This window comes from Miscanthus floridulus, chromosome 5, assembly GCF_019320115.1.
Source record: "Miscanthus floridulus cultivar M001 chromosome 5, ASM1932011v1, whole genome shotgun sequence".
NCBI classification, from domain to species: Eukaryota; Viridiplantae; Streptophyta; class Magnoliopsida; order Poales; family Poaceae; genus Miscanthus; species Miscanthus floridulus.
In genome coordinates, this window is record NC_089584.1 from 99137158 (window position 1) to 99148325 (window position 11168).

Here is an 11168-nt window from a genome sequence, read left to right on the forward strand (position 1 = left end):
TAATCAGTTTTGGAAATCAAAAGAGGCAGAATTGGACATGCAAGCAATGTATGATGGAGATGTACATCCTTTATCTTGCAATAAGACACTTTCCATGGCAGAAACTCTGGAGATAAATAATCCGACCGTCTTGATTAGGCCAAAACAAGCCGATTCCACTATTGGAAAAAATGTGATAATCGGCGAGCCCAGAGAACCTAAGAAGGGAAAGAAAGTCTTAGATTGTGAATTAGTGCTAGAAGAGTCCAATGGTAATCGAGAGAGCCTCAAGATCACTATCAAATCTTCTGGGCTTGGGGGGCAAGCCCAAGCTCCCGTGGACAAGCAAAATTCAGCAAGACCGATTTCCAAAATCGGTCAAGCTAGATGCAAACAAAAATTACAGCACACATATAAGGATGGAGTGTGGATTCCTTACCCATTAATATGCCAATTTCTTCAAAGCAGGAGGTTGCCTGTTGGTTTAGCTCACAATGAGCAGCGGTATGTCCCTCATAACCGATTGAGCTACGGCCAATCGAGCTCCAACAAGGCAGGACCGATTAAGCCGGTTTTTTTAAACTTGCTAATCAGGCCTAGCAAAAGGGTAAGGCATTAACAGAGCAAGTTTATATCTTGAGGGACGAGAAAGTTCTCACCAGTTCTATAGAAAAGGATGATGAGCAAATTATCATCAAAATCGACTCCGTGTGTGTTTCAATCAAAGAAAGTGAAGGACCGATTGTCAATAGCAATTTGGACCAATCTGATGCGGAGAAAACATCAAAGGGCATTGTTGCTACTGATCATGAGGCTCGAAATAATTCATCGGCTCCTGAGAGCTTCCAACCGACATGGTGCCCTTCGGGATTGTCGAGAACACAAAAGCGCAAACTCCAGCATGCTCGTTGCAAGAAGCTTAAGCAAGAAGAGCTAGCCAAGTTTGGGGAAGAAATATTCAACAAGATCCACCAAATTTCTCCTCAAACAAGTAAAAAGGAATAAAAGATGGTCGGTTCATACCCTGTTGGCACTGTCAAACTGGCCAGGCCGGTTTCCCTGCCCACCAACACTACCAAACCAGCCAGGCCGGTTCCTAAAGAAAAGGTTGTTGATTCTTAAGGAGAGAAGACATCTTATGGCCTAAGGCTATGATTTGTTCAAAATGAAGTAAAAAATCAAACATTCTCATGAAGAAATTGCTCTATAAATAATTGAACTAAATCTCACATGCTCACTAAAACATTGCTGAAAAAATTGATTTGTTTGTGTCTATAGCCTAGGCTATGATTTGTTTGTGGTCTAAATTTGAAGATGCAAAGCATGGTTTCATGGACCAGGGCACTCATGGGGGCATGTTAAAACCTGCCCCGAACCCAACCCTATTCGGGTCTCCAAACCCACAGAGCAAAATCTACACCCGTCGTCGCCCCCATCAGGGTTGAAACCCACAAGGACACCCAATCCGTCCTGCCCTTGTTATCATCCGTAACTGCTACACCATAGCTTCGTTAGTTGTCAATCACGTACAACACAATTGACCTCGCTTAGAATGCTTTTTCTATGAGTGAATCAAGGACACAAACATGCATTAACATGAAGAACACAATTTGATATTGCAAATAGAGATGAAGATTATCATTCCGGTAAAGGTTCAAGCTAAGTGTTCAATCGAAAGGACTAACCGACACATGCAATGAAAAATAAGAACCGGGGCCTTGATTCACAGCAGCCAGACTCGGAGTTACAAGTGCTCTGGAGAATATCTGTTTCATGAGAAAAAAAACTAAAACTCAACAAAACCAGCCCAAACCCTAACGAAGTAGAAGCCATAAATTAATAGAGTCTTAGGGGCGTATATACCCCTGGACACGCCCCCTAATGAGCTCTAAGAATATAGGACAATACACAACCCAATAGACCAAAAGACAGGTGTCGTAGCACCCTAATAGATTCTGGACGTAGGCTTGTTCACTGATAGAATTTTAAGGTGGGACCAATGCCATTGAAAAGGTTATGAAATCATCTTTGCAAGAACGTAAAAAACAAAGTCTGTATGCATCTTGAGCGTCGTTTTTTGCCAGGACTGCTCCAGAAACCCGAGATGGACTCCAACTTGAGTTGGACTTGGCCTCCGTTGTGACTTGGACGTTCACGTTGGTCCTCTTCGTCTCTAAGGCTTGTATCCAAAGGAGTGATGTCCTTATCGGTAAATCCTAAATATGACGTTTATGTTTATATTGTGTCCCAATGATGGTATCACACTATCACTCCACTATTTAAAAGTTTGGGAAATATTTTCATTTTTAAAACAACTGCTTTTTGTATCAACCGAGTCTGTCAGATTGTTCAGTGCACAAGCCTTTGTTTAGGACCAATGTGCTTAAGTTAGGCGATCTAGGTCCATAGAGAATCGACTATGATGAAACTTAGTAATCAATTTGTGTTAATATAAGTAGTTTTCTTATCTCATCATCTTGGTTATGCTAACCTCACCACTTCCATATCTTCTTTGTCGGCGCCTAAACTCTAGCCACTCTCTCTTTTTTATAGATTGCCATAGTCATAGCTGATTGTATATAATATAATAAGTGCCATATATATATATATATATATATATATATATATATATATATATATATAATAGGTACCAGCGACGCCCATTAGTCATAGCATAGCCATAGTCTAGCATGCATTCTGCCTCAGACATCTAAAATCGAACGCTTGAACAACTGCAACATCATGCATCTTTGTCTGGAGTTAAAGTAAACAGGCCCATAATGTGCCAGGGTCTATTTGGTTATTGTTGGGACAAGCATCCCGAACGGGGTCGAGAGTAGAAGGCTCCTTGGTGAAGGTTGGCGGGAGAAGGCTCCTTGGTGAAGGCCGGCATGAGAAAGTCTTCTGGAGAAGGCCAGTGGGAGAAGGTCTCCCGAAGAAGGCCGGCAGGAGAAGGTCTCCCGGTGAAGGTCCTGGATGAAGGTTCCGGGCGAAGGTTCCATAGAGAAGGCTCCATGACGGAGGCTAGTGGGAGAAGGCCTCCTAGAGAAGGCCGGTGGAAGAAGGTCTCCCGAAGAAGGCCGGCGGGAGAAGGTCTCCCGGTGAAGGTCCTAGATGAAGGTTCCAGGCAAAGGCTCTGTGGAGAAGGCTCCATGACGGAGGCCAGTGGGAGAAGGCCGGCGGGAGAAGGTCTCCCAATGAAGGTTTCAGACGAAGGCCCGATGATTGTTCCGTGTGAAGGCTCCATGGAGAAGGCTCCATGAGTAAGGTTCCACGGAGAAGGCTTCACATTGAAGGTCTAAGGCAGAGGTTCTGCGGAGAAGGCTCCACGATGAATGTTTCGTTTGGAGAAGGTCTGGCTGGAGAAGGCCTGCCGAAGAAGGCCCAGCCGAAGAAGGCCCGCCGACGAAGGCTCCAACACGCAAGAGGGGAGAGTGAGGCGATGACTCGGGTTTGTGAAAAATGAGTGGGAGAGGAGGAGCCCCCCCTTGCCCTCATGTTCTTGGCATTATATAGGCAAGCAAAAATTTACAAGCGACCCCTCAGTGGGGGTTAGTTTTACATGCCACTCCAATGGCACTAGTTGAGCCTCTTCTAGTGGACTTGGCCCATATGAATATGGCATGTCCCAATAGTTACGACTCAGTAGGGATGCATGTTCAACTGCAACATCATGCATCTTTGTCTAGAGTTAAAGTAAACAGCCCCACAATGTGCCAGTAATCAGGGTCTATTTGGTCATGACCCAATAGGGATGCAAGTTCAAACTAATTTGGGTCATTGTGTCGATCTAAAAAATTGATCGAATGAACTAGAATGATATTTTCGTAGTTTGAGAAAAGTGAAAAAATGAACTAGAATGACATTTGACCATGGTTAGTTAGGTGACCCAAAAAAACACAATCGGATACCCGCTTGCATCCCCCAGGCAACCTTTGCCCGGCACATGCACTCATCCTAGATGCCCGACTTGAGATTGATGTTTGAAGATGAATCTGGAGGCTCTGATCTAAACAGGCCTCAGTGGGTCCATTGTGTGCAGTGCCGGCCCTAGGGGTAGGGCACGAGGTGCGACGGCCGAGGGCCCAAGCGGGGAAGGGGCCCAAGCCCAGGTATACAAACCCCTAGGTCCTATAGTCCATTAGACATTAGCAAACTAATGAGTAGAGAGACATAGAACTGGCTAGGCGGCCCAAAAAGACAACATCGGTATTTCTTTCCTCACGACCCTCGGGTAGAGAGGAGGCGACACAGCACACTCTGATCGTGAGTTCGCGACATGCGCCTTACACACACAGAGCTGGCGAACCGCGCCGCCACGAAGAGCTAGACTACCGAAGACACGGACACGACGCACGGGGATGGCGACCAGGCAGGGCTCCACGACGACGACATCTTGATTCTTGGCTTCTTATGAATTGCGATCACCGATCAGTTGTTTAGGCCCAACGTATTTTTTTTCTTTTTGTTTTTAATCCAAATTAATTATTTGTATAGTATTCCAGACTTCTAGTACTTTGTACCCATATAGTCATATTTTTCTTCTAATTTATGTGTTAGAATTTTAGAATGTTACTTAAGAAACATTTATTATGGGTGAGAAAAAAAACGAATATATTGCTTTTTTAATCTACATTGTTCCTCGATAATTATCATACATCTACAAATATATTACTTAATCTACATTGTTTCTCGATAATTATTAGACATGTTAAATTAAAATATGTTATTAAATTTGTTTTCGTTTTGCAAGTAAAATTAGTGTCCATATATTATAAGATTTTATACATGATCAAGAGGAATCGTTGCGACTTAATCGTGAGAGGGCCCTTAAAATCATAAAATCATAGGACCGGCACTGATTGTGTGATCCTGATCCCCGATACCGGATAAATCAATGCTAACTCAACGCTAAGTCGCGCTGTCTGCCGGTCCTCGCGCGATCCTCTCTTTGGCCTGCTTGCCTGCGTATTGCCTGCATCTGCAGACGTCGTGCAGTGCAGACTACTTGTAGCCGGCGACGTACTACCACCAAACCTGGGTCTGTGGTCAGCCGTGTACGTAGCTGATGCTCACATTCAGACTAGGCTACGCATACATAGACCGTCATGAGAGCGGACCACAGACAAAGCCATGTACTTACTACGAAAAGAGCTGAACGGGTCAGTAACTCGGTACATCTACGTACGTGCATCGTCACGGCTATGCCACATCTACACACGACCAACGTGACCAGCCCAACGTTGCCATGCCATTTCCCCCTTTCTTTACCACTTCCCTTCCCTGTATCTTGGTCTCCCAAGAAGCTACTCGTAGTCGTAGTAGTACAAATAAAATTCGTTTCTCCTTTTTGCTCTCTAACCTTTGGGGTAGTTTGTCATATTTTCATTGCTGATGAAACTGAAAATGGTATCAGCGGCCCTCATAATATATAGAGTAAAGTGCACCGGCGGTCCCTAAACTTGTACCGCGGTGTCATCTCGGTCCCTAAACTCGCAAATCGACCGTTTAGGTCCTCAAACTTGTTCATCTGTGTCATCTCGGTCCCTAAACTTGTTCGGCTGTGTTATCCCGGTCCCCAAACTTGCAAATCGACCATTTAGGTCATCAAACTTGTTCAGTTGTGTCATCCCGGTCCCTAAACTTGATTTTGAGTCTCATGTGGGTCAAAACATGGTGATCTAAATACTTTATATCAAAAAATAATTCATAGTGTTTACATATAAACTCAAATGAAGACAAACTTTATATCAAAATTGAAGCCCTCGACGCGATCTACGACTTTGTAGTTGAAAAGTTTTTGAATTAAAACTGTTTAGGGTCCCAAAATATTATTATATGTTTATAGATTTTGAAATTCGAAATTTAAAATTAAATTTTGGGACACTAAATCACTTCAAACAAAAAACTTTTCAACTACAAAGTTGTAGATCGTATTGAGAACTATAACTTTCATATATACCATATCAACATCCAAGATTGTTTGATAATTTTAAATTTCAAATTTCAAAATCTTGGAATTTGAAATTTAAAATTTAAAATTAACAAATAATATTGGATATTGATATGGTCTATATAAAAGTTATAGTTCTCAATACGATCTACAACTTTGTAGTTGAAAAGTTTTTTGTTTGAAGTGATTTAGTGTCCCAAAATTTAATTTTAAATTTCGAATTTCAAAATCTATAAACATACAGTAATATTTTAGGACCCTAAACAGTTTTAATTCAAAAACTTTTCAACTACAAAGTCGTAGATCGCGTCGAGGGCTTCAATTTTGATATAAAGTTTGTCTTCATTCGAGTTCATATGTAAACGTTATGAATTATTTTTTGATATAAAGTATTTAGATCACCCTGTTTTGACCCATACGAGACTCAAAACCAAGTTTAGGGACCGGGATGACATAACTGAACAAGTTTGAGGATCTAAACGATCGATTTGCAAGTTTAGGGACCGGGATGACACAGCCGAACAAGTTTAGGGACCGAGATGACACAGATGAACAAGTTTGAGGACCTAAATGATCGATTTGCAAGTTTAGGGACTGGGATGACACAGCGGTACAAGTTTAAGGACCGCTGGTGCACTTTACTCTAATATATACTATTGTACATGACCGTTTTCCCCCTCTTTATACAATGTTACGGCCCTCATAATACAATGTTACGTAGCTCTCCTAGGAGATAAAAAAGAATAAAAAAGTACACATATAATATACTTGCGTTGACCGGATATCATAGTACGAACGGAAACCATAGCTCCCAAATGGACCAGGCCGAAGGCGCTCAAGGGTTTAGAAATGGGACAAATCCTGGCGACGATCTGTATGCCGACCATCGATAACTTATTGCACGGTTTGCCTTCACCTGCTTCATTTTTTTTGTAAACAAGCTTCACCAGCAAGTTGTAAGAAGTACTATATTTTTTTGAGCAAAGTAAGAAGTACTATATGAGAAATAATGTTTACACGACAACAACATCTGTGATCAGGATTGGCTCCACTCCTGATCATAAACATAATAGTTACAAGGGAAAAGGGCCCAAATCAACGCGGGCCTGCTAGGCCTTGCAAAAGGTTGCCGAGCCTGGACCCTACACGTGGGCCTCTGTTGCACCATCAATGCTTTTTCACACACACACACACACACACACACACACACACACACACACACACACACACACACACACACACCAAAAAAAGAAAAAAGAAAAAAACTATACCATACAGCAAGCGAAACCGATAAACAAATTATCATCGCAATTGCAAGTTTGGATCAGATAATACAACAGAGCAAAGTCCAACCAAAGATCTGGAGAAAACATCAGATAAAAACTGAAAATCAGATACTATAACTTGCTGCTCAGTTCTAGGACTCCTGTTTACGCTCCAGTGTTCTGCTTGCTAACAGAAACACGAACCTACAAGCAACCTGATGATCCGTGGAAAAGGCCTGCCACTTTCTTTTGTCCTCCTGCTTTCAAATTTCAATCAAGCGCGGTGTGGATATGCTTTTGTTGTTGGATCTTCAAACATTTACATGTTTGCCTTCCTTTCCCATCGTTCTTTAATATCAAGCCTGAAATAGATGAGACACATGAGGTTACCATTGGCGCTTTTCACAGGAAGTGGAAGTGATAAACAAACTATCACTTCAGCATTTCTGAAATGTGGTCACAATAATGTCACACGATGCTCGACTGTTATCACCACACATTTCATCAGAAGCAAGAAAATTCTGCTTTAAACTTTACTTTCTCGTGGTCATCAGAAGTAAGATAATTCTGCTTTAAACTTTACTTTCTCGTGGTTCAAATCGCATAAATTTCTTGATGGCTGAGAGACCTCATGCAGTCATGCTCAGCAGACAAAGTTGATAGAAATCTTAAAGTTACCAACACAGATAGATTATATCTATCACCAAATCGCAGCAAGAAACCTTTGTCTCTTAGTTTGCCCCCACATATCGAAGTTGACAAGTCAAGCTGTGTTTCTTTTTTAATAACAATGAAAGGTGGACCAGTGCTACCAAACCTTTTGAAAAATATAAAAGGTTTGCATTCCTAAAGGGAATTGTGCAATTCAAACAAATCCTTTGAATAATGAAAGGTGAAGCAGTGGAGTTAAGACCGTACTAAACAAGTTAAGAATAACATAAGAGTGCAGAAGCATGATACAATAATGAAAAAAAAAATAACCCCATTGTAGCTTCCTTTTGTTCCTCCAGGACAGGCCTGATGCAGGATCCTGTAAAGATATCGCGGTAAAACCATCACGATTATTGAATGAAATCACAACTGTAAGGTATGGTTAGATAAGAGGAGTGTTCATAATGATATCTGAACTGCAGTCAAATTAATATCTTTGAGGATGCGAAGTTGACTTGGCTTACCACTTAAAGGCAACCAAATCTACTCAATTGGACATCAAAGTTAACACAGGAAAATGTTAATGTTTTGTCATATCAAGTTTATGAATATCTGAGTGTCAGACAGTCAAAAAGCACCGGGAAAAAACAGCATAACAAAAGAATATCTGTATGCAATTCTATGTAATCATTGAACAATTACTTGATGGCATTATGATGCTGTCAGACTTTTTGCATCTTGTGCTTTTACCTAAAAACTAAGGGAGCGTTTGGTTTACGTCCAAAGGATGCCACGCTGTGCCGCAACTTCAATGCCACAGTTGTGGCATGCGTTTGGTTCACTGGCCCATTTACGGCATGCCGTAGCCCTGACGTGGTCTTCTAGTGCATTTTAGGTGAAAAACATGCCGGAGGTGTGGCGCCCGATTTTAGCGCCGCAGTTATGGCGCGGCCAAAGGTTCGGTGCGGCAACCTGTGGACACCGTCCAAACGCGCCCTAAACTACACCACTAAGTTACTTACCATTGCTCGACTGCTATTAAAGTGGTAACTATCAGCTTGTGATACCTGTGAAATAGACTATGCAAATAGTTTGTGCTTTGCCACAAAAATGGCTAGAACTTCCAATAAAGCAGTTTGTTGCCTTACTTGGAACAACTTCCAATACCTAAGACCAATCTGAAGATTACTGGAAATGATGAATGCTATAGTAATAGAGATCATCATTACTGTAGTCGCTTTTTGTTGGCTGTTTATTTATTGTTGTCGAAAAATTCAAGCAAAAGCATTGCTTACAGAATGTAAGTCAAAAATAGTGCCCAGCATTCAGTATAAACAGCCATACCCCTTGGATTCCTGTAACTGATGACATATGATGTACATCTCTTGGAGAACTATCAGAAGATGCATCCTTATCAGTGAATTTATAATCGCTGGTTACTTTGATACTTCTCCCAGTGGTTCCTAAAGAATTAGATCCTCTGATTGGTGACGGTGAGTAGAAAACTAGCACGGCTAAACAAGATGAGATGCAGGAGAGACAGGTACCTTTCGGTTTTCTTCTATACTTTGGCTTTTCAGTTATCTGTAACCGTTTCTTGTGTAATTCCTGCATCACATGACAAATTAAGTACTTGTAACCTAGTAAATTCAGAATAAAATAATCAACCATATAAAAAAATGGATATCATGAAGGAAAACATAATGTCGTAGGAAAACACATATTACATTACATGTCTGAAGATTTGTCATTTCGTTCAGGCTGAGGTTCTAAAGATCCACAAATTGTACTTACAGATTCGAGATTTCTCACGAAACTGAACTGATATCAATGGGCTGAAGACGTTGGTTTGACAGATAAAATAAGTCAAAAAGTGGACCCTGGAACCATTATCACATCCAATCTAGGTCCCTAGCCTTGACGAGATAATAATTGCAATCTATCTTCCATGTACCAACCCAGAGGCATGTGATAGGGTTTCCAATCAACGTTTCTCAGTTGGGTGTCTTCTTCCATTTTATAGATTCAATGTGCTTTTATAGTTTTATGTATATAGTTGGCATCGGTTCTTTTCTTTTCTCTACATAGCAACTCTGAATTAAACAAAAATAACTATCCCTATGTTTCTTAAAGAATATAATCATATGTTGCTCTATCTGAACTATTGAAAATACTAGGAAGTTATGAAAATATGGCAGCTCAGACTTCTGCTCTATTGGCAGCAGAATCAGAATTTGCTCGACAACCCCCCAAAAAACAACAACCTTAACTGTTAAGATTGACTGGGTTTCATAAATTACAAAACACCAGGTTACTGTTTGGGAGTAGATTTTTTGGGACCCATTTCAAATCTGTACCAAATCGTAAGGATTTAGATCCAATTCTCCCTCATGCAAACAGGCAAAGGCACAGTAGAGTACACTTCCCATAGGAGCAGACCATAACAGCATACGTGTTGCATAACCAGGCCACAGATTCATGACTATGGTACAAAACCTAGACTTCACTGAAGTAGAGTTTAGTGAATTATTTAACAGTATAGCAACACAACATACCATCGGCCAGCAATTCTACATCATCTCCAACGTGTTCATTTATGCGTCGAAAATTAAGTAGCGGGACCAATTTACCCCGACCTAACTTTACAATTGCAAAGACTAAACAACCATCCCCACGTGTGGATCAAGAGCAGCAAAAGATCACTATCGAACGCTCGGAGAAATGCAGCACCAGAAGCCAGAAGGGCACCTTAAACTTGTCGAGCCGGTCCTGGGATAGTTTGGAGGGCTTGAACCCCGGGTCCAGGAGCCTGCTTGATGCAAGCGCCGCCTCCTTCCTCTTCGCCTCGTCGTCGCCGTCGCCTCCGCATCTCCCCGGCTCCTGATTGCTTGCGGCCTCCATGGCCGAGAGAGCCCGCGAGAGAGCAGGTGGGTTGTGCTTAGTGGCCTGTTGTTGGGTTGAGCCATGGCCCAAGGGCGAAAAAACTGGTGCGCCCAGGCCCGTGAAGATGCCTATTAATAAAACTGTTTTTCTTTTTGTTTCTCTTTTATAAATTGTTAGCTTACAGATGGGATGCAATGGTTTCATTGTACATTCAGTTTGTATGGAGATTGTGGAGACCTTGAAAAATGGTATCTCATCTATAGCAGGAGCGCCAATCTTTGATGAATGTTTCTAGCTATGACAGAATTTTGAAGCAATTTCTCTAGATTAGTGTGATCGAGAAGCCAATAAAGTGGCGCATGAGTTAGCTAAAGTAGCTTTATCAGAAGAAAAAAAAATTGTATTTGTTCTTCTGCACGAAACAGCAGTGGCGTAGA

The 11168-nt window shown here is 41.6% G+C and overlaps 1 protein-coding gene across 2 annotated transcripts; it reads right to left on the reverse strand.

Annotated features, from left to right (window-relative positions):
• Positions 1 to 7155: 7155 nt before the first annotated feature.
• Positions 7156 to 10825, reverse strand: LOC136452743 (uncharacterized). 2 transcript variants are annotated; one of them, XM_066453342.1, is made up of 5 exons: positions 10597 to 10820; positions 9396 to 9456; positions 9193 to 9311; positions 8179 to 8227; positions 7156 to 7559 (listed from the first exon to the last, which is right to left on the reverse strand). In XM_066453342.1, the coding sequence occupies exons 1-5, from the start codon at positions 10747 to 10749 to the stop codon at positions 7468 to 7470; spliced, it is 474 nt and encodes a 157-aa protein (XP_066309439.1). In that variant the 5' UTR covers positions 10750 to 10820; the 3' UTR covers positions 7156 to 7467. The 2 variants fall into 2 exon arrangements, with proteins under 2 accessions (XP_066309439.1, XP_066309437.1); XM_066453340.1 differs by having other exon boundaries at positions 9193 to 9456; positions 10597 to 10825.
• Between the last annotated feature and the right edge of the window lie 343 nt (positions 10826 to 11168).

Coding starts and splice junctions, on each gene's coding strand:
- LOC136452743 (XM_066453340.1), bottom strand. CDS start 10,749: ATGGAGGCCGCAAGCAATCAGGAGCCGGGGAGATGCGGAGGCGACGGC. Junction 9,457..10,596: donor ACCGGCTCGACAAGTTTAAG/GTGCCCTTCTGG, acceptor CATGTGATGCAG/GAATTACACAAGAAACGGTT. Junction 8,228..9,192: donor CAGTTACAGGAATCCAAGGG/GTATGGCTGTTT, acceptor ATATCTTTACAG/GATCCTGCATCAGGCCTGTC.